At 43.3% G+C, this 23,864-nt stretch overlaps 1 protein-coding gene across 2 annotated transcripts in view; it reads left to right on the top strand.

The window, feature by feature from the left end:
* Positions 1–23,864, top strand: part of cep112 (centrosomal protein 112) — a 468,252-nt gene that overhangs the window by 303,572 nt on the left and 140,816 nt on the right. For both annotated transcript variants that reach the window (XM_080209170.1, XM_080209169.1), the window contains one exon: positions 7,422–7,652. In XM_080209170.1, coding sequence (XP_080065296.1) covers positions 7,422–7,652 — 231 coding nt within the window. The remainder of the gene's footprint in view (positions 1–7,421; positions 7,653–23,864) is intronic.

Raw genomic sequence — 23,864 nt, 5'->3', positions numbered from 1 at the left:
TATTTGATAGTAAACGCACAAGCTTTTGAGGTTTCCCTCTTCGTCAGGTGAATGGAGAGTTCTGGCCTCAGACAGAGCATATAAAGCACAGACAGTTTAGAGATTACTGATTAGAATACGAATCTTTACACCTAACCTGCTGTTCAAGTCCTAAAGTGGCCGACAATGGTATGTGGCAGTGAGAGCGAGTGAGGGGACTGAGACTGGACTTGAGGCAGACTCACACTCACCCCAATCCACTCACCCGTCACTCACTGATACACACACACACTCCCACATTCACCCACACCCCATCATTCAATCCCACAAACACACACTCAGTCACTTACTCACTTTTACACACATACACTCTCTCGCTCCCATAAACCCAGTTACTTATTGTGACACACCCATTCAGTCATTCACTCAATCAATATTTGCCACTCACTCATTCAGTCACCATCACTTCCTTTGTCTCACCAAAATTTAAAAAACTTCAACCTCCCAGTGCCCAATTCAACTTTGCTCTTTCTGACTCACCAAGACCTTGGTCTCTCCAGCCCTGTATCCCCAAGTTCCACCCTCGCAATGTCTGGCACCCTGGGCTCCAGCCTCGCAGCGCCTGAATCCCCCAGCTCCCGCCCTGCTATGTGTGTCTCCCTGAGCTCCAGTCACCATATAGTTTGACACCCAGGCTCCAGAACTGGCATATCTTCATTTCTTTCGCCCACCAACCATCAGAAGACTGTTCACTGCTCCATCAATCACAGACTGTTTCTCTCCCTCATTTGCTGCTGATACGCTTACTAATCAGCCCATCAGCAGCAAATATGGAAGCAAAGCAGCCTCTGATTGGAGGTGCAGCTCCAAGCAGAATCTTGAATTTGAAACTCAACTGGTTGATAGGATTTTGGAAATTGACTCAGGGGCTGAGCAACGGGGCATCACAGGCCACATCCAGTTTATGGCTCATAAGAACATAAGAAATAGGAGCAGGAGTAGGCCATCTAGCCCTTCGAGCCTGCCCCGCCATTCAATAAGATCATGGCTGATCTGTCGTGGCTCAGTTCCACATTCCCGCCCTCTCCCCATAACCCTTAATCCCCTCCCTTATCAAAAACCCATCAACCCGCGTCTTAAAAATATTTAGCGAGGTAGCCTCCACCACTTCAACGGGCAGAGAATTCCAGAGATTCACCACCCTTTGAGTGAAGAAGTTCTTCCTCAACTCCGTTCTAAACCACCCCCCCTTTATCTTGAGGCTGTGCCCCCTAGTCCTACTCTCCTCTCTGACCGGGAAGAGTCTCTCCACCTCTATCCTATCCATCCCATTCACCATCTTCTATGTCTCAATGAGATCTCCCCTCATTCTTCTAAACTCTAACGAGTACAAGCCTAGTTTATTCAGCCTCTCCTCTTGGCTCAACCCCTTCAACTCCAGCATCAGCCTAGTAAACCTCCTCTGCACTCCCTCCAAGGCCAAAATATCCTTGCGTAAGTATGGCGCCCAAAACTGCACACAGTACTCCAGCTGCGGCCGCACCAATGCCCTATACAGCCGCAGCAAGACCTCCCTACTTGTATATTCAATCCCCCTCGCTATGAAGGCCAGCATCCCATTCGCCTTCCTGACCACCTGCTGCACCTGCAAGCTGGGTTTTTGCGACTCATGCACAAGGACCCCGAAGTCCCTCTGCACCGTCGCCTGCTGCAGTTTTTCGCCACGTAAGTAATAATCCTTCCTACCATTATTCCTACCAAAGTGGACCACCTCACACTTGCCAACATTAAATTCCATTTGCCAGTTCCTGGCCCATTCTCCCAGCCTATCTAGATCCTTCTGTAGACTCTCCACACCCTCTGCGCAATTTGCCGTTCCACCAATCTTGGTGTCATCAGCAAATTTCGACACCACACACTCGGTTCCCTCCTCCAGATCATCTATATAAATGGTAAATAGTTGAGGCCCCAGCACCGACCCCTGGGGCACTCCACTAGTCACCATCCGCCAATCCGAATAACACCCATTGACCCCCACTCTCTGCCTCCTATTTGACAACCAATCCTCTATCCACGCTAACACCCTACCCCCAACTCCATGTCCCCTGACCTTCTGCAATAACTTCTTGTGAGGTACCTTGTCGAACGCCTTCTGAAAATCAAGAAAGACCACATCCAACGGCTCTCCTCTATCCACCGCCCTAGACACATCCTCACAGAACTCCAGTAAATTTGTCAGACACGACTTCCCCTTAACGAAACCGTGCTGCGTCTGCTCTATCAAGCAATTCCCCTCAAGATGCCTCGCTATTTCCTCCTTGATGACGGATTCTAACATTTTACCTACAACAGACGTTAAACTAACTGGCCTATAATTCCCTGCCTTTTGCCTGGCACCCTTCTTAAACAACGGCGTAACATTAGCCGTTTTCCAATCTTCCGGCACTTCCCCGAAATCCAGCGACGTTTGGAAAATAACCACCAAGGCATCCACTATCACCTCATACCTTGGACAAGCCTGAATTACATAGAAACGTAGAAGATAGAAGCAGGAGGAGGCCATTTGGCCCTTTGAGACTCCTCCGCCATTCATCACGATCATGGCTGATCATCCAACTCAGTTGCCTAATCCTGCTTTTTCCCCATATTCTTTGAGTCCATTTGTTCCAACTACATCCAACCGCCTCTTGAATACATTCACTGTTTCGGCATCAACTACTTCCTGTGGTAACAAATTCCACAGGCTCATCACTCTTTGGGTGAAGAAATGTCTCCTTACCTCCATTCTAAATGTTCTACCTCGAATCCTCAGACTGTGTCCCTGGTTCTGGGCTCCCCCACCATCGGGAACATCCTCCCTGAATCTAACCTGCCTAGTCCTGTTAGAATTTTGTAAGTCTCTATGAAGTCCCCCCTCATTTGTCTGAATTCCAGCGAAAACAATCGTAACCTAGTCAATTGCTCCTTATACATCAGTCCCGCCATCCCCAGAATCAGCCTGGTAAACCTTCACTGCACTCCCTCAAGAGCAAAAACATCCTTCCTCAGAAAAGGAGACCAAAACTGCACACAATACTCTAGGTGTGGCATCACCAAGGTCCTGTATAATTACAATAACACATCCCTTCTCTTGTACTCAAAACCTCTCACAATGAAGGCCAACGTGCCATTTGCCTTCCTTAGCACCTGCTGTACCTGCATGCTTATCTTCAGTGAATGGTGCACAAGGACATCCAGGTCCTGCTGCAACTCCCCTCTCCCAATTTACAGCCATTCAGGTAGTAATCTGCCTTCTTGTTTTTGCTTCCAAAGTGAATAACCTCACACTTATCCAAATTATACTGCATCTGCCATTGATTTGCCCACTCACCCAACCTGTTCAGATCATTCTGAAGGATCTCTGCATCCTAATCACAGTTCACCCTCCCACCCAACTTGGTATCATCTGCAAACTTTGAGATATTGCATTTTGTTCCCTCATCCAGATCATTAATATATATTGTGAATAGCTGGGATCCTTGTGCACCCCACCAGTTACTGCCTGCCAAATTCAAAAGCATCCATTAATTCCTACTCTTTGTTTCCTCTCTGCTAATCAGACATTCTCTCTTCCACCTTCTTCCTTCGGGAAAAAGATACAAAAGTCTGAGGTCACGAACCACCTACTCAAGAACAGCTACTTCCCTACTGCTGTCAGACTTTTGAATGGACCTACCTTGCATTAAGTTGATCTTTCTCTACACCCTAGCTATGACTGTAACACTACATTCTGTACTCTCTCGTTTCCTTCTCTATGAATGGTATAGTGTGCAAGAAACAGTACTTTTCACTGTGTGTTAATGCATATGGCAATAATAAATAAAATCAAAACCAGTTTTTTATCTGTCCCCATACACTTTCACAATCCCATGCTTTAATGTTGCATGATAATCTCTTGTGCAGGACTTTATCAAACGGTTTCTGAAAGTCCCAGTACACCATATCAACCACTTCCCCTTTGCCAACTCTACCAGTTACATCTTCAAAAAATTTCAACAGATTTGTCAAGCATGATTCCCCTTTCATAAATCCATATTGACTCTGTCTGATCCTGCCACTGCTTTCTAGAGCTCTGCTATAAAGTTCTTGATAATGGATTCAAGAGTTTTCCCCACGACCAATGTTAAGCTTACTGGTCTATAATTCCTTATTTTCTCTCTGCCTCCCTTTTTGAATATTGGAGCAACATTAGCTACCCTCCAATCTGCAGACTGTTCCAGAATCCTGGAAGATGACCACCAATGCGTTCACTATTTCTAGAGCCACTTCCTTAAGTACTCTGGGATGTAGATTGTCAGGCCCTGGGGATTTATCCACCTTTAATCCTTCCAACTTTCCCAGCACCATTTCCCCACTAATATTGATCTCCCTCAGTTCTTTCCTCTCACTAAATCTTGCATTCTTCAACATTTCTGGCGTTTGATTTGTGCTGTCTTTTGTGAAGACTGAATTAGAGCACTGACTTCTTTAATCTTTAATGTTTGCAATAAAAACCAACATGTCCACTGCCTTCCTAATTTCTTTCTGTACCTGAACATTAACACCATATGGGCTGCTGTAAATTTTATTTATTAGTGTCATAAATAGACTTACATTAACACTGCAATGAAGTTACTGTGAAAATCCCCTAGTCACCACACGCTGACGCTTGTTCAGGTACACTGAGGGAAACTTTAGCATGGCCAATGCACCTAACCAGCACGTCTTTCAGACTGTGGGAGGAAACCGGAGCACCCAGAGGAGGTCCACGCAGACACGGGAGGAATGTGCAGACTCCACACAGAGTGACCCGAGCCAGGAATCGAACCTGGCTCCCTGACATTGTGAGGCAGCAGTGCTAACCACCGTGCAGCCCGTGAAGGACATGGCTAACCACAATCACCTTTTTTGGGCAAATCGGAATCAAGCAATGAATGACAGCCTTGCCAGCAATCCCACATCCCGAGGATATCTTTCAAAAATTCTGACGGACATCACAGAATTTCTTGGCTGTCACAACAGATCACCTGAAACTTGTTTTATTCAATAAAAAAAATTTTAATTCTCAATAATTACCGCTGACTTTCAACTTCGAATGATCATTGCTTCATTGATTCTGATCTTGTTTGATGAAAACTTTTGTTCTTCTGGATGTGCTTTTCGCACCTTCATTCATAAGTCAGTGGTGCGTAAAATTGCATCTTGATGGAATAGATTCCAGCTATGAGTTGGCTTGAGTCCAATTATCACCATCGGTATAACGGCGCTCCTTCCTCAGACAAAGGGCCACGTTTTCCTGATGGCACCGCTGCCTGCTGAGGTACCCTTTGCAGCTGTTGGTCACCCTCTTGTATCGTGCCCAAGCGACCATTTCTCATGATAAGCTTAGACAGCAAATGTCAGCAGATTGTTCATCTGGGGGGGCATCGCAGCTAAGCCTGAACCTGTCTTTGATGTATGTTCACAGATACAGCATAGTCACAGGATCTCTGGCAGGTCTTCCCAATGTGCAGCCCTTAGCGTGATTAGATAACTGATCTATAGTCCATGGCTTTACACGGGACACTCCATTTACTGATTAAGCCATTGTGTGGGTATACTCTAATAGTGTTCCTGTTGTCAGTTATTACATGTGAATTAATTAGTGATGTCTATAATGTAACTAACAACTAGCATTCAGCGCTGGAGTGACGAGTAGGGATTTTCACAGTAACTTCATTGTAGTGTCAATGTAAGCTTACTTGTGACACTAATAAATAAACTTATTCAAAAATCAAACCCTTACGGAGAACTTCACCTTGATGAAACATTTTTTCTTTTCCTCCTGACTTTTATGCTTTTGGAATATATTTATTCAATAACAACAACAAAAAAGAGTGCTGTGACAAAGAAGGCATTATTAGGTTGGGTTAAAGAGGTGAATTGTAAGAAAGGTCTTAAATGAGGAAAGTATCTCGGAAAGGCAGAGGGGTTAGTGACGCGATTCCGCAGCTGGCATCTGGTTGGCTGAAGGCTTAATGCCACTGATGGGGCAAAGGAAGAGGGTAATGCAGTCAAGGTCAGACTGAAGAAATGCAGAATATGTGTAGGATTGGAGGGGCTCAGAGTGTTAGCGAAGGATTAAATTCTGCAAAGCTATCAGAATGAGAATTTTAAATTGGGGGTGATGGGTATGTAACACCAACGTCATTGAGAAGAGGGAACAATGGATGAGTGAAATTATTCAGTGATAGTACGAGGTAGGATATGTGCACCACAGTTTTGGATGAGCTAAAATGTATGAAGGTTTCCAAGGAAAATGGGGTCAAGAAGGACCTTTCTGAGGAAAGAATGGTGATCCTACCTTTGAATCATACCTGAAAGAAAGAATGATTGCCGTGTCAGGACATCTCAAAGTGTTTCAAGTGTAATTAAATATATTTTGGTGTGTGATAAACCTTGTAGCAATAGCTAAAGATTAGTCAAATTGCATGCTGACAAATCCCCCAGACACATCAATGAGGAATGATGTGGAGTTGCCGGCATTCGACTGGGGTAGGCACAGTAACCCGTCTCATAACACCAAGTTAAAGTCCAACAGGTTTATTTGGTAGCATGAGCTTTTGGAGCACTGCTCCTTCATCAGGTGACTCATCTGAAAGCTTGTGCTACCAAATAAACCTGTTGGACTTTACCCTGGTGTTGTGAGACTACTTATTGTCCCAGTGAGAAAATCAACCACATCATTTGCTTTCGTGATGATTGTTGGTTGAGGGATCAATTTTGGCCAGGATATTGGAACAGTTGCCTTTTTTTTTAAATAAGTCACGGGATCTTTTCCGTCAGAGTGCAAGTGGGGCCTCAGTTTAACAGCTTATCCAAAAGGCGCATCCTCAGACAATGTAGCACAACATTGGTACTGCACAGGAGTATTAACCTAATCTGTGTGCAATAATTATCTCACATCTGCTCCTTCACAGTGTTGCTTGAGGAGTATACTAAGTGGATTGACATTGATATATGTCAGACTTGACTAATTTCCACTTCCTTTAAGAAAGCCTGCCTCCAAATAAAAGATCAGAAAGTCCATTTTCCCCTTCCAGAGCTTTTAAATGTGGATTAGCTTGCTATCTTCAATTCCAACACCTTTCTAAGGATATTCTTGTGAGCTTTATGGTGAGAGTGCTGCCTCAGATCAGGGTATCTGACCGTTTTCTTAAAATACTTTGGATACACCATGCAGGTGGAGGTTTTAAAAAAGAAATGGAATTATGACAATGAGCACCATTTACTTTCTCAATATTTGAATACTATCCATTCAGAAGTAGTTTGCAAACCAACTCATATTAACAATTTTGGTCTTGCCATTTTAATAAGATATTGTCATCAAGTGTAAATTTGTGGCCCAATCCAATAAAAATAAGAGATTGTTGCTAATTTCACAGACCATCGCAGAGTTGGAGAGCCAGGTCCACCAGTTACGTGAAGAACTTATCCAGGTCAACTCTCAGAGAAAGCAACAGCTGGTTGAGTTGGGACTACTACGTGAGGAGGAGAAACAGAAAGCATTTCGTGATCATGAAGCTGCAGTCAACAAGCTGAAAGCTGAGATGGAAAGGATGAAACTGGAGATGCAGAAGACAAGTGCTACTGAAATGGAACATGCTGTGGAAAAGGTAGGCTGATTGTTCCTGTGTTTATGTTTTCTGAATACTGTGACCATTGCAGATTGCCCCATTTACACACAAACAAATGATGCAGGGGATAGAAAAAGCTCATGATGCAGTGTAAATAATTAACTTCCACAACAAGAGCATACATTAGTATAATGCCAATAGCATAAATAAATGTCCCAAGCGAAATTCCTCTAACTTACTTTGCTGTATGTGGCCCTGCTACGTTCTCTAAGATTATTGTATGGTTGTACTTACCCACACTTTAAAGGGACTGCTCCTTGTACAGAGCCTGTTTGTTCACTGTGGAGTAAGTTCTGGACTGCTTTGTGGCCGCACACCTCTGAATCTGAAATGCAACATTGGTCCGAAGACCTGGCAAGATTGAAACTATGATCAGGCAGGGTACGAAGCTAGCTTCACTGTACAAGGGGTATGCTGGCACCTGGGATCTTGGTTTCTCTCAGCTAGGGTAAAGAATCAGGGTAGCCACTGGCTCAACCCGATGCAATTTTTCAAAGCCATCTTGGCATTTTGGCTAAGATGAAGCTTTAGATCCGGCCCAGGAAGGGGTGCAATGCATCATCCTGTCAACTTGGAACTTATTGGTCCCTCATGTGGGAATCATGATTGGACTTAACTTGAGTTGACTTTTTTGATTAGAAATAAAATACCGAAAGGTACCAAAAAAAACCATTGGTTCAAAGACATTTCCTAGGATCGATTACCAACCAGAATTTCGTATAGAGCCATTTGAAAATATCTTGCAATTGTGTCTTTGTCTATATATGCCGTGTTTGTGAAACCTACATTTCCACTCACCTGGTGAAGGAGCAGTGCTCTAAAAGCTTGTGATAACAAATAAATCTGTTGGACTTTAACCTGGTGTTGTGAGACTTTTTACTGTGCCCACCCCAGTCCTACGTTAGCATCTCCACAACATGAAAATATGGTAGGCCAGGTGACCAAAAACTTGACCAATGAATCAGGTTTTATGGAGCCTCTGAAAGAAGGAGAGAGAACTCCAGAGCTTTTTAGTGTTTTGGATCATGCAGGTTGTCACTTTTTCAATTCTTACAATACCATAATCTCGGTAAGGAATAACTTGTTTTGCGGACACTTCACTCAGTTAAAGGAGCCCATTTCTGATTTTGGTCTAGTGATTTTGAATAATATGAGAAGGGAAGGATAGAAATTTTAAGTTGTTCATGTTGATTTATTATTTTTCCTTATCTCCCTTTTCCCGAGGATTGAAAAAATGCTACTGACAAGTCTCTGAAATTGCCTGGCTTTTTATGCTCCATCTGTGAAATTCGCTGAAATAGATTATTAATTTTAAAAAGTTAAGAAGTTGAGCCTGATGTAATTAATTCTGCAATTATCAAACTTTAAATTTCAAGTGCATGCAATGTTAATGACTGTATTCTGAGGTATCTTCTTTGCCACATCAAGTAATATTCAAACAGAACAGTAGGACATAATTTTCTTTGCAGTTTGAAATAGCCAATGATGCTATTGTTTAACACTGACATACAATGTAGTAACAATGAAGAGCACGCTGACCCAAGCTTCTTAAGAAGTCTATCATGTTCACTAAGCGGCGCGACCCGCTGCTATTTTTATTCTCCCAAAGCTTGAGATTTTGAACCTCTCTGGCATGGCTTCAGTTTCTTGCAATGGAAGATATCATGTGAATGTATCAAGGATTTATTTTTATTAGAGTTGAGTGATTTATCTGGCAGGATAAATCACTTCGCTGTTGATGGGTTGAAGTCATGTATCAATAGGCAATGAGAATCTTTTCTCATGAGAAAAGTTCAACCATTCGAAACTATTTCAAAGTGAATCTGATTGAAGTGTTAGATGGTCTCCTACTTCTATAGACACTGTAAACATACAAACAGGAGTTAAAATGCATCCGAGGGTTCTGAAAGAAGTGGCGGAGGTGATAGTGGATGCCTTGGTGGTTATTTTCCAGACGTCGCTGGATTCCGGGGAAGTGCCGGAGGATTGGAAAACGGCTAATGTTACGCCGTTGTTTAAGAAGGGTGCCAGGCAAAAGGCGGGGAATTATAGGCCGGTTAGTTTAACGTCTGTGGTAGGTAAAATGTTAGAATCCGTCATTAAGGAGGAAATTGCGAGGCATCTTGAAGGGAATTGCTTGATAGAGCAGACGCAGCACGGTTTCATTAAAGGGAAGTCGTGTCTGACAAATTTACTGGAGTTCTATGAGGATGTGTCTAGAGCGGTGGATAGAGGAGAGCCGGTGGATGTGGTCTTTCTGGATTTTCAGAAGGCGTTTGACAAAGTACCTCACAAGAGGTTATTGCAGAAGGTCAGGGGACATGGAGTTGGGGGTAGGGTGTTAGCGTGGATAGAGGACTGGTTGTCAAATAGGAGGCAGAGAGTGGGGGTCAATGGGTGCTATTCGGATTGGCAGATGGTGACTAGTGGAGTGCCCCAGGGGTCGGTGCTGGGGCCTCAGCTATTTACCATTTATATAGATGATCTGGAGGAGGGAACCGAGTGTAGGGTGTTGAAATTTGCTGATGACACCAAGATTGGGGGAACGGCAAATTGCGCAGAGGGTGTGGAGAGTCTGCAGAAAGATCTAGATAGGCTGGGCGAATGGGCCAGGAAATGGCAAATGGAATTTAATGTTGGCAAGTGTGAGGTGGTCCACTTTGGTAGGAATAATGGTAGGAAGGACTATTACTTACGTGGCGAAAAACTGCAGCAGGCGACGGTGCAGAGGGACCTCGGGGTCCTTGTGCATGAGTCGCAAAAACCCAGCTTGCAGGTGCAGCAGGTGGTCAGGAAGGTGAATGGGATGCTGGCCTTCATAGCGAGGGGGATTGAATATAAAAGTAGGGAGGTCTTGCTGCAGCTGTATAGGGCATTGGTGAGGCCGCAGCTGGAGTACTGTGTGCAGTTTTGGGCGCCGCACCTGCGCAAAGATATTTTGGCCTTGGAGGGAGTGCAGAGGAGGTTTACTAGGCTGATACCGGAGTTGAGGGGGTTGAGCTATGAGGAGAGGCTGAATAAACTAGGCTTGTACTTGTTGGAGTTTAGAAGAATGAGGGGAGATCTCATTGAGACGTATAAGATGGTGAATGGGATGGATAGGATAGAGGTGGAGAGACTCTTCCCGCTCAAAAAAGACAGTAGGACTAGGGGGCACAGCCTCAAGATAAAAGGGGGGCGGTTTAGAACGGAGTTGAGGAGGAACTTCTTCACTCAAAGGGTGGTGAATCTCTGGAATTCTCTGCCCGTTGAAGTGGTGGAGGCTGCCTCGCTAAATATTTTTAAGACGCGGGTTGATGGGTTTTTGATAAGAGAGGGAATTAAGGGTTATGGGGAGAGGGCGGGAAAGTGGAACTGAGCCACGACAGATCAGCCATGATCTTATTGAATGGCGGGGCAGGCTCGAAGGGCTAGATGGCCTACTCCTGCTCCTATTTCTTATGTTCTTATGTTCTTATTGTATTTGAAAAGCTGACCAAGGCAAGAAGAACATCACATCACTGGCTAAATAGGCATTGTATTTAAAAAAACTGCATGGTATAAAAGAGTGGATTGAAAAAGTTTTTTCCGTTATCTGAAAGCGATTATGCCCAATAGATGACCAGACCCTGGTGCCAGCCTTCAACAATGCTACAATGAATCAGTTGCCAGGTGGCATATTTCTGCCTTCTTTCTGTCAAACTTGTCCCAGCTTGGGAAGCATCTCTATCCCAATGATGTTTTAAAATGAAGAATGTATGTTTTCTATTGTGTGCTGCTCCAATGTAAAGTACCATCCAGTGGCAATGCATTACAGTTTATTCACTGGAGTAGTTTGCATTAGAAGCCTTAAAGCACAAATGATATTTGTAAATTAGTAGTATTTGCATTTTGTGGTGCAGCACCTTAGTGAGATTTCCTGCATTATGCAGTACAATTTGGAGTTTCTGCATGTATTCTTAAATCCTTTTCAAACTGTAACTGATTAGAGGTTAATCTTTCTGGCAGTAATGCTGACACAATGACAATTTACAATGGGCCAAACAAATGGAGTCCTGCAGTCAGGACTTCCTTTGAGATTTCGACCAATCAGGGGAACAAAAGAGAAGGATACTGGGGAGGAGGTAAACCTAAATTGGTTGAGGGCGGAATGATAGGTACTAGTGTTAGTTAGCAAGCTAAAGCAAAACAAAGTGCTGTGAGCTGGTGGGATACATTAAAGGCCCCAAAAGGAAATGGGAGAAGAAATGGCATAGGCCTCAGAACTTTCCTTTCAGGCTTCCTTGAGAGTGGATGTTTGCTATGGAACAGGAGAATGTTCAGTGTAATACCCATTTTCAGAAAAGGAGACATAGCTAACTCAGGTAATTATAGGCCAGCTAGTTTAACTCTATGGCAGGGAAGATTTTGAAATCTTTAATTAAAATTCCAATTAAATATCTATCCGAGCAGCAAAAAATTAGATGCAGCCGACGCAGATTTTTGGAAAGAAGATTATGTTTGACAAACCTTTTGAGGAGATCATGGTTAAGTGGAATGGGAGAACAGGAACAAATGTGGTGTAATGAACTATCAGAAAATACTTACCATGTTACAATCCTGTAGATTACGAGCAAAGATTAAGGGATAAGAATTTAAAGAGAGAGGTTGGTCAAAAATTGCTCAGAATATTGAATACAGGAGTTGGGATGTCTTGTTGAAGTTGGAATACTGTGTGCAGTTCTGGTCACCCTATTATAGAAAGGGTATTATTAAACTGGAAAGAATGCAGAAGAATTTACTAACATGCTACCGGGACTTGATGATTTGAGTTATAAGGAGAGGCTGGATAGACTGGGATTTTCCTCTAGAGTGTAGAAGGCTGAGGGGTGATCTTATAGAGGCCCATAAAATACTGAGAGGCACAGATCAGCTAGATAGTCAATATCTTTTGCCAAAGGTAGGGGAGTCTAAAACCAGAGGGCATTGGTTTAAGATGAGAGGGGAGAGAGACAAAAGGGTCCAGAGGGGCAATTCTTTCACACAGAGGGTGGTGAGTGTCTGGAACAAGCTGCCAGAGGTAGTAGTAGATGCGGGTACAATTTTGTCTTTCAAAAAGGCGTTTAGACAGTTACATGGGTAAGATGGATATAGAGGGATATGGGCCAAATACGGGCAATTGGAACTTGCTTAGGGGTTTTTAAAAAAAGGGTGGCATGAACAAGTTGAGCCAAATGGCCTGTTTCTATGCTGTAAACCTCAATGACTCTATGACCATGGGCACATTAATATAAGAATAACTATCAGATTTAGCACAATGAGAAAGAGAAACTTTTCTCACACAGCACCTGTACTGATGGTCGCCATTGATGCAAATGTCAACATTTAATTATAGGTCAGATAGTGCTTGAAGGACAGTGAAACACAGGAATATGGAAACAGGCTGGGTACACGGGATCAGGTCTACTAATGTGGAGGATAAAATCAACATGGACTGATTGGACATATTTCTATGTAGCAATTTCCGTGTAATTTAAATTGTGACTAGGTTGTACCTTCATGTCGTATTTTATGTCCTGAAAAAAGAAGTAGGATTTGTGTATCAGCCAGAATGGGGTTGGGTACACCATAAAGTACCACGGTCAACTCTGAGACGTGATACGATTTTGAAATATATTGACTTCTTTTACTGACACAATGAACACTGCTGATCTGAGTGACATTGTGAAATTATATAGCATAATACAGTGTCTGCAGCAAGTAACAAGTCTCTACCATCAGAGCAAATGAGAAACTTATGCATCAACGCCCTGTAATTCTCTAAACAAACTTAACGGCTAGAAAGATTGTGTGCAGTACACAGGTAAATGAGGAAAAAACATTGTATTTATATAGCACCTTTCATAACCACAAATGCATTGCGCAGTATTTCTGAAGTGTTCTCAGTTAGAATATTAGGAACCATGACAGTCAATTTGTGCAAAGCAAGTGCCCACAGGCAGCAATGTGTACTGACCAGATAATCTGCTATAGTAAGTTTGTTCGAGGCAGAGTCCCATTTCCATTCTTTAAAATGATGATATAGAACCGGTGCTGTCTGCCTGAGAGGGCAGATGGGGCTTTGATTTAGTATCTCTGCTATAAGAAGGCATTTACAGCAGAGCCACTCTCCCTTGGTACTACATTAGGAGTGTACAGTTTGTCGAATCTCCAGTTTGAAGTTGTAACACCCTATTGGCAGTATGGAGAGCTAAAGCTTTCGCTTGTAGTGTGAACGAGCCACGTTCATCCAGGTGTGATTGCCAACGCCAAACTACTTCTGAGACAGTGGGGGCGATTCTCCGTGCACGCAGGTGCAAATCGCAATGACCAGAACATCGCGCAAGAGGGGCCATAACGTGCTTTGCAATGGGGAAAACCTTTTTTGGGATTCTCCCTACCCCTGGCCAATAATGCAGTCTAGTTTGTGCCTTGCGAGTGTGCGAACCAGATTAGCATATTTCAATCGCTATTTAAATACAATTTCAAGTTTTAGCCATATTCACCCTATTCCCAGGATTCAGCCACCCACCAGCGCAACATGAAGCTCTCCTGGTCTCAAAAGAACAAAAGAACAGAAGAACAAAAGTCAGCCCGGGAAACAGGCCCTTCGGCCCAACGAGCCTGCGCCACCATCTCAACACCACCAGTCCCCCTCTCTACCCCCTCTCTGGAGACCGTTGCAAGTGGTCAGGGACATGGATGGGCAATGCTCTGCCACGGACCCTGGCACCATGGCAATACCAGATTGGCACTATTGGGTGGGCTTGAAGTGGAGAATGGGGCCTTAGCTCACTTGGAGGAAGGTCACTGCCAGTGAGAAGGATAAAGGAGTCGGGGAGCTGCAGGGTTGTCTGGAAATCAGAGCACCCTTTAGAATGGGTGCCCTGATCTCCGAGAAACCAACCTGGCTGACATCTTTAGGTCCATCAGCCTCCAAAAGTGGGTGGATTGTGATCTGGATCATGCTGACCCACCCAGCGGGAATCACACTGCTTTTAGAAATGTTTTAGAAGAATTGTGCCCTGTGTCTTTAACCGTGAGTATGTTAATTCAGCTCACAATATCAGCTTCATTAACTCCTCCAATACCATCCCAATGATAATAGTCTAGCTGCTTAAGCAAAGGTATTCCAAACAGAAATACACAAGAAAGAAATGAACATTAATCTTCATTTTTACTCCTGAGGTTTTATAAAGAGGTGTTTGATGATTCCTCATTCAAGTTATGTAGACCTCAGGTGAACGTTTTACCTTTGCAAAATCCCAAACACATTTAGAATGTTGCTGCTTGAAGGAAACTTTCCCTCCAGAATCTAAACTAATAACTGATGAAATAAACCATATCTGTGGCTTTTAGATTCTAACGCTGACAGCCTCCTCTCCACTCCTGACCAGGATTTCTCAGTTGCCAGGTCCCCAGATGAGGTTTTCCAAGAGCAAGGTGAATGGCTGTAGCAGTTAAACCGAACATTGTGTGTTACAGCAAGTATCTCAGGATGAGGCATTCTTTCAAGGACATCTGCTGCTGATTATTTTGGTATGTGTCTCTGGAGTTGTACCCCTCTTGCTGCATTCCACATCTGTGCACATTGTCTAAATTAAACCTTAACTTACATGATGTCTCCGCTCTCGCTAATGAAATATGACAGAAAAGCAATAAAGTGGAGCATTAACACAGCTACCTGGACCCAGTCGGGTTTTATTAAAATAAAGTCAATGCCCTTCAGTTACTAGAGTAAAGTGATCAAAGTGTTTCTTCAGACTGAGGTGGGAACGGGTTCCTTATGGTCTTGTATTTCATGCCCAGAAACCTCAGCACCCATATATTCCCAGGGAAATTGCTTTGGTTATTCTGGCTACACCATCACTCTTACAACTCAGAATTACATTTCTATCATCTGATTTGCTTTGTGTTATGTGAAACTTTTACAGATAGTTACTGCTACAAGCCAAGACTCAGTCCGTAGCACTCTAACCTCAATCAGAATGTTCCAAGTTCAATTGCCTCTCTAAACGCTTGAGCACACTAATCTTGGTTAACTCCAGCACAATACTGAGGGAGTGTTGCACTGTCGGACTTGCTGTCTTTCAGGCAAGGCATGTAACCAAGTCCCAGTCTGCTTCCCCAGATGGATGTAAAAAGTTTCAAGTTCAGTATTTAATATGCATTACTCAGGTAAGCGGGTGGCCATTAACTACAGTACTATAAAGCAACAAAAGATCTTTTTACAGCTGATGAGGTATTTATTTAGGACATCCCAAAATATTTTGAATTGCTGTTGCAGGTAAAATGCAGGAAATCTGGAACCAGTATGTGCACTCCCAGAAATGGCAATGTGACAATGACCAGATCATCATACTTTTTAATGATGTCAGTCATTAAATGATGAAAGCTAGATATTGACCAGGACACAAGTAATAACTTCACCACCTTCCTTCAGAATAGTGCTATGTGATCACTTATGTTCACGTGAGAAAGACCTCAGTTAACATTCTCATCTCAAAGCTGAAACTCCCAAAGGTGCAGCGCTCCCCCAGAACTACACTGGAGTGTGAGGGTAAATCTTTGTGCTTAAGTATCTGGAATGGGATGTGAACTCACACTTTCTCACTCAGAATTGAAAGTACTGCTCACTGAGCTGTAGCTAACAATGTCCATCCAAAGATGTGCAGTTAGGTTGATTGGCCATGCTAAATTGCCCCTTAGTGTCAGAGGAATTAGGACTGTATAAATGTGGGGTTACGGGGATAGGACCTGGGGACATTGTTGTTGGTGCAGGCTCAATGGGCCAAATGGCCTCCTTCTGCACTGTAGATTCAATGATTCTATGTCTTAAATCATTGGGCTCACAGTCTTTTCAATGCTCACTGCAGTCTTTTCAACAAACAGAAAGATATATTCTTGTGGATATTTGAAATAAATAACTCTGATGAACTGCTGTAGATCATTAGTTATTTTGTTGGTTAAAAACCAGCCATTGGAAGAGAGAATTTGCAAAAAGGCACTGTGTGAGCTATCTAACAGGGGTGGTCTATAGTGGGGAGTTTGCTGGCTTTAACTTCAGATAATTGGAGATAAGCACATACCTGTAGTTTTCTGCATGCTGACGTCATCATCTTAACCTGCCCACGATTCAAACTCTTTGATCTTTAGGAAATCTTTTTTTACATTCTTTTAATTACACAGCACCCTTTGATTGTTTTGGGTAATTGTACTTATTTTTCTTAAATTAGATTTTCTCTATCAGATGCCAGAATTGTATAAGTGATGTCGATACAAAGGGCAGAATGGTCTCATTTTCCTGCAGAATGGCACAGCTGATAGGAAAGCTTCCAACCCCAAGGACGGCTTCCTCCATCATCTTTTTATGCACTCATTGGGGGAAATAAAGGGAAGAGTTGGTCCCGATTCCCCTAATATGAAGGCTATCAGATGTAAAGGCCTAGTAATGATACTTCAATATATTCAGTGGGGATCCCGGCATTTAATGCTGGGATACCCATAATGTCAATGGCGAGAGCGGGACAGTGACAACTGGAAATCCTACCAGTGCAAAACATGCTTTGGGATTCCCACAAGATTGGCTACCCCTGCTGCTGATCCTGCCCCACAAAAATGGGAGTGGAAGCACCCCGCCCGCCCCCGCCACTCCCCACCCCCCCAAAATATTTTTGAAAATACATACGCTGTTCAATGTAAAATGAACTCAGCGGTTACCTAAACCATTAATATTTACATAAGAGATGAAACAGTTTGCGATGCATCTCTGGGGCTTCTGCAGATAAAGATTTTGGATCTTTTCTTGACTTTCCTTGCTCTCTCAAAGAAGATGTGTTGTATTAGTCACTTCTTTGTGGAACCAGTGACTTCAGGAAGGCGAATGAGTGTCAGAAAAGTCCCATATTTTTCCATTTTTGTAATTGATCTCACCAGTGTCTGACATTTCAGTGCTATGTTTAGGAGCCTGGTGTTATATGTTGTCAGGGGTGCAGATTTTATGTGTTCTGCATTGCTGAGGGAATGGTCAAAGAAGCAGACTGCAGAAGTCCATGTGCTCTAAGGACTGTATTACCTGATAACATATTCAACCTACCCAGTTTTAAAATTAAGATTTTAATCATTTGAGTAATTGTATGGACACTTTAGATAGTGGAGGCAGGCATTTAGTGAGTGGTGGTTAGGTAACACTGCGCACAAGGTACTTGTTGCAGGCTTTTTACCCCTCTCATGAAGCAGATTACTAAAATATTCATTGTTGAAAGACAAAATATTTGAAAATCATCCTTCTTCTGCTCTTATTCCTAGTTAGTCTGGGAAAGTAATCTAAACTTCTGGTGTTTCATGTTGTAAGTGATTGATGACATCTCAACATCGTACTATCTGAAGTCTGGAATTATTGGAAGAATGGTGAGATGCCCTCCACAGTGTCTCTGCAGCTGAATGTATGCAATGTGCACACAAATAGCTCAGCAATAACCTGCTCACCAATCCTCAATTCCACCAGCATAATTCAGCTCCTGACCTCATTACAGCCTTGGTTCAAACATGGACAAAAGAGCTGAATTTACAAAGCCAGATGAGAATGATTGTCCTTGGCATCATGGCACTATTTGACTGAGTGTGGCATGAAGGAACTCTTGCAGAATTGAATTCAATGGACACTGAGTGGGGAAACTCTCTGCTCACAAAGGAAGATGGTTGTGTTTATTAGAGGCCAATCAACTCAGCCCCAGGACAACACTGCAGGCGTTCCTAAGGATAGTGTCTTATAGGCGACCATCTTCAGCTGCTTTGACCTTCTCTCCAACTTTAAGTCAGAAGTTGGTCGATGATTGCAGTGTAATTTGCAACTCCTTACAGACTGAAGCAGCCCAAACTTGAATACAGCCACATTGGACAACATTCAGGCTTGAGCTGATGTATGGAAAATAACATTTGTACCAACCACTGATCGTCTCCAAAGGAGAGAAACCTTTCCTGCTGGTCGGGAAATTGCAGGACAAGACAATGTGATCTGAAAATCTAAACCCGCCAGGTCGCTCAGGAGAGAAGTTAGGAAATACTTCTCATGCAGTGAGTGGTAAAAGTGTGCAATTCTCTCCTAAAAAATGCTCAGTTAATCGTTTTGAATCTGATTTTTTTTGTTCGGCAAGATATAGAGCTGAAGCAGGTGAATGGAGTTAGGATGCAGATCAGCCGTGATCTGAATGTTGATTGAGGGATTGAATGACCTGGTCCTGTCTCTTTCTTCCCAGGACAGATTATCTGGTCACTATATTATAACGTTGCTGTTTGTGGTAACTTGCTGTGTGCAAATTAGCTGTACCATTTCCTCTGCCTTACAACAGCGATGAAATCTCAGTAGTACTTAATTGATTGTAAAGCGCTTTAGGGCATCCTGAGGTTGTTAAAAGTGTGATATAAACGCAACTGTCTTTTTCTCAATGCTGACATTTTTTTAGGTTGACAGCAGAGTAGGACCTGTTTGTAACTGGGCTCTCTGAGCTGCAACTCGTCATAATGAAACCAGCAAATTTGTTACTGTGGTAGCAGCAGCTTGTTGCCATGACAACATCACGTGCTAAAATCTTTATTGTCTGATTCCTGATCAAGTAATGCAGCATTTTGATGATAGTGCTCTGCATATACAATACATCCCTGTTTTAAGTTGTTCAGCTTTGACATTGTAGATATGATGCGGTCAGTATGGACAACACAATGTTGTGATTTCCATTTTTGCTCACTCCTTCTCCCACTCCCTGATCTAGCCACTCACTGTCTCTCCGTTCCCACATCTTCCAGCTCTCTCCCCATCTCCCGCTCACCTCCCCACTCATCCCCATCTCTCACTCATCCCCATCTCTCACTCACTGCCTCCCATCTCCCGCTCAGCACCCCCCACCTCCCGCTCAACCCTCCGTGTCTCCCGCTCACCCTCCCCCACGTCTCCTGCTCACCCCCATCTCCTGCTAAAATCCCCTGTCTCTTGCTCACCCCCCCATCTCCCGTTCACCCCTGTCTCCCGCTCACCCCTGTCTCCGGCTCAACCCCCCCCCCGGCTCCCACACACCTCCCCATCTCCCGCTCACTCCCCCGTCTCCCGCTCACCTCCCAGTCTCCAGCTCACCCTCCAGTCTCCCGCTCACCCCCCAGTCTCCCACTCAACCCCCCCATCTCCCACTCACTCGCCCATCTCCCGCTCATCTCCCCCAATCTCCCCCTCATACTCACCTCCTGCTTAACTTGGTTTCCCGCTTTTCCCTTTCTCCCGCTCAATCCCCATCTCCGTGCACCCCCTCAATATCAGCTGTATTCCTCCCCCCCCACCTCCTTCTCCCACTTGCCTTCCTTCCCATCTTCTAGGGAGTGGAAAGGAGCAGAAGGAGAATGGGCAAATAGGAGATTTGGGGAGTAGGTGGATTGGGGGCAAGTAGAATTAGCATATTTATTTGGTAATTTCACATTTTATTTTACAAGTAGTTTCGTTTACAAAAATAGGAATGTTGCGATATTCAGTATTTCAACCCAGTGGAATTTCAACTTCAGAATCTACAGCATTTCAACTTTTTCTGACAACAAGGGTTCTGCAGAACCGAGCTACAGCTTTACATTGGCTGTACAGGGAAAACCTGATTCATTTAATATTTCAAATTCATTCCGGGAACACAACTACAAAGTTAACACACACATGCATGCACACACACGTTGAGATGATTATGTGCAAAGGTCCTAAAACCACAACTGATAAGCTGTATCTGCAAAGCAATAGCCGGAAGCCCCAAGGTGTTTTATACAGTCTGGAAGAAAAATGAAAAGATTCGGGTTGCAAAGGGCACACAGTGCAAATTTACTGCGAAGGTGAGAGGAATTGTTGCTGGTAAAGTAGTAATGATCCAAATGAGGAGCGCTGGACCTGACAACTTGCTGAATCCAATTTTGAACTTTTCTATCCAGTCACAGATAACGCCAAGACAGAGTCAAGGCCAACCCACAGAGCTAGAAGGAGGAAGCTGACTCCTCTATGTCCACTAATATTTGAAGTTGATTTTTAAAAACTCTTCATTCATCTGTGACGTGGACTCATTGGGTCAAATAGGCTCCTGTGTTGTAGCGTTCTGGATTCTATAACTTTTAATGATCCTTTGTTTCAATAAGCTAAAGACATGGATTTAACAGTAATTAGACTTATTCAGCACTGTCTTAGGAATGCCATTATGCTGACATTTACTAATAAACAGAAAAATGTGGAGTCCATCACAATTCTGAGATTTCGCTTTGTTACAGATACAAATCCATCTTAAATAGAGAAAGGTAGCCATTCTGACTGGTCTTTCTGTCCCTGAAGAGCATGAGATTTACAATCTGTCTAATGAAAGAAGACCTTTGCTAACCTCAGGATGTGCTTATTTACTGCCATGAAGTTTTTCCTTACAGAACACGGTTGAACCTGATGATGGTGATACACAACATATTGCATGTCAGATGGGATGATAAACTTGTCCTTTTAAAAGGATATCCTGTATGGGGAGCGCGTCATTCCCCCTTTATCCAGATTCCAAATACTGCCTCCTGGCTTGATGTTTTTATAATTATTTTGGCTAATTGGACAGATGTTGGCTGCAGAATCTTATAATTCTACTGTCAACAATCCCATTTAAGGTGTAACTGTCTCTTTTAACAAGCTCATTTGCTACACAGGGTCTTAATATCCAGATTTGTTTTTATCAACTGCATGTAAAGTCCCTGATTCATAATCCGGTTCTTTCAAGTTGCTGCATTTCTTGAACAATTGTATGACAAAATTACAACTCTGAGTTGTTCCAGCATGTTTAATACAGTCATAAAGCTGGTGCATCAGTTGTGGCATTGCTCATGGTTGTGACAACTTATATTATTCTAGAATGTAATAAAAGCGCATTATAAAGCAAAATTTGACAATGACCTACCTAAGGCCCCATTAGGGCAGACAGGCAAAGCTTGGTCAAGAGGTAGATTTTAAGGATTATCTTAAAGGGAGAAAGAGCAATAGAGAAGTGGAGGTTTAGGGAACGAATTTGAGATCTTCAGGTCTAGGCACCTGAAGGTATGGCCACTAATGGTGGAGCATTTAAAGTAGTTATGCTGCTATTTTTGTACCCGAGATTATTTCAAAAAGCAATCAGACTTAAAATTGAGGCCATGCAATAGCTTAATAACAAAATAAAATGTTTTGTTTGTAAAAGGGAAACATCATATACTTTTGATTGATATGGTGATGCTGCATAGCATTCACAAAAAGGGCACATTGACACCAGAGCTGTCAATGTTTGTAGAATAGTTTGGCGCACTCCGCGATTGGGGTGGTAGCAAGCCAGATACAGGTGAACGTAGGGCAATTCCATCTTTCCTAAAATTGCTTATGCGTTGGGACAGGATATCAACATGATGTATCCTTTTAAAAGGACAAGTTTATCATCCCGTCTGATATGCAATATGTTGTGCATCGCCATCATCAAGTTGAACTGTGTTCTATAAGGAAAAACTACATGATAAGCACATTCTGAGGTTAGCAAAGGCCTTCTTTCATTAGACGGATTGTAAATTTCATGCTCTTCAAGGACAGAAAGACCAGTCAGAATGGCTGTCTTTCTCTATTTAAGATGGATTTGTATCTGTAACAAAGCAAAATCTCAGAATTGTGATGGACTCCACATTTTTCCATTTACTAGTAAATGTCAGGCTACTTACAGCGACGCCGATGTTATGCTATTGTAAGGGATGATTCCGAAGTTGGGAGACAATGAACTACATGGTGTGTACATCACAGCACAGAAAGTGGCAGTTGTAAATGCACCACATGAGCCTTTGCTTACTCCTCTACATCCAGTTCTCTCACACATCCTTCTATTGCTTTCTCCGGAATAAATGATTCCATGCTATCCAACTACTCCATATTCTAACCATATCAAAAGACTTGGATAAAGTTTGTGTGAAATGTGCTCCAGCAGAGTTTCTTTCTGAACAGTTCCTTCAAAGTGAACACATTTTGTCTTTATGCATTGCAGATAGACGATGCCCACCTTAATTATATAAATTTGTACCTGTAACAAGGCTGCTTAGAATTATGGGCTGTATCTTATACTTCTGCATGTTTGAAGGGGCATGTAAAATCCAGCGGGTGCCTTCCCGCTGCCTGCCCCAACCTGAAATTTTGTGATGTGGAGATGCAGGCATTGGACCGGGGTAGGCACAGTAAGGAGTCTCACAACACCAGGTTAAAGTCCAACAGGTGTATTTGGTAGCACAAGCTTTCAGAGTGCTGCTGACGTTTAGTAGTCACCTGATGAAGGAGCAGTGCTTTGAAAGCTCATGCTACCAAATAAACCTGTTGGACTTTAATCTGGTGTTGTGAGACTTCTTACTGGACTTTTATGGGGGTTGGGAAAAGTGTCAAGTGGGCCTGACCACTCTTGGGCATATTGAAACTCTTAAGCAGCTAATTTAATCGCCACTTAAGGGCCTTATCCTGCCCCCTGCCAGTATTTTACTCCCAGCAGTGGGAGGCCCACACTAAGGGAGAAACCAGACATTTTTAGCTGCAGAGCTGATGTGCCTTTGCAGGCTCCCTGAATCAAGTGGAGACACTTCTCCTCATCCCCAGCAAAGGTCATTTCCCTTCCTAAGCTCAAAACTCCATTTAATCCTCTCCTAGCTTATTGACTCCCTGCACTGATCCGGACTGGGCTCTTGTGACACTAAAATATTTATAGGATCAAGAGAAACCAGAGTGGGACTAACAGTAGCCTTAGCAGGGATCACCGCTTCTGGCTGGTGCTACCGAGACTGCAGAGTTGTCAGTCGTCCAATCAGTCAACTGCTGAATAAGGTGGGACTTCCTCTTTAGATGGACGTGAGCTGCTCCCATGTTAAATGATGGCAGGGAAACTATGGGAATCAAGGGCGAGCTCCCACATCACACCCCCTCCCCATCTTTTCAGCCAAAATGGCAGATCCGCAGCATTCTGTCAAATCCAGCCCAATGTGGCTGCAAGATTCTTCTCTCTGAGAGGCATTGTGCATGCTGGGTGGATGTAGGCGGAGGATCATATTTTCAATAACTGGTAGGTTTTGAGAGAATGCCGGGGGTGGGTTCAGGGACTCAACGTTGGAGTAACACCAGAGCAAGTGAATGAGAGGGCGGTCTCTCTGGAA

The sequence above is a fragment of the Carcharhinus amblyrhynchos genome, chromosome 21 (assembly GCF_965287045.1).
Source record: "Carcharhinus amblyrhynchos chromosome 21, sCarAmb.v2.hapA, whole genome shotgun sequence".
Lineage (NCBI taxonomy): Eukaryota > Metazoa > Chordata > Chondrichthyes > Carcharhiniformes > Carcharhinidae > Carcharhinus > Carcharhinus amblyrhynchos.
The sequence above is the reverse complement of the archived record's forward strand: the minus strand, read 5'-3'. Positions and strand labels throughout refer to the sequence as shown.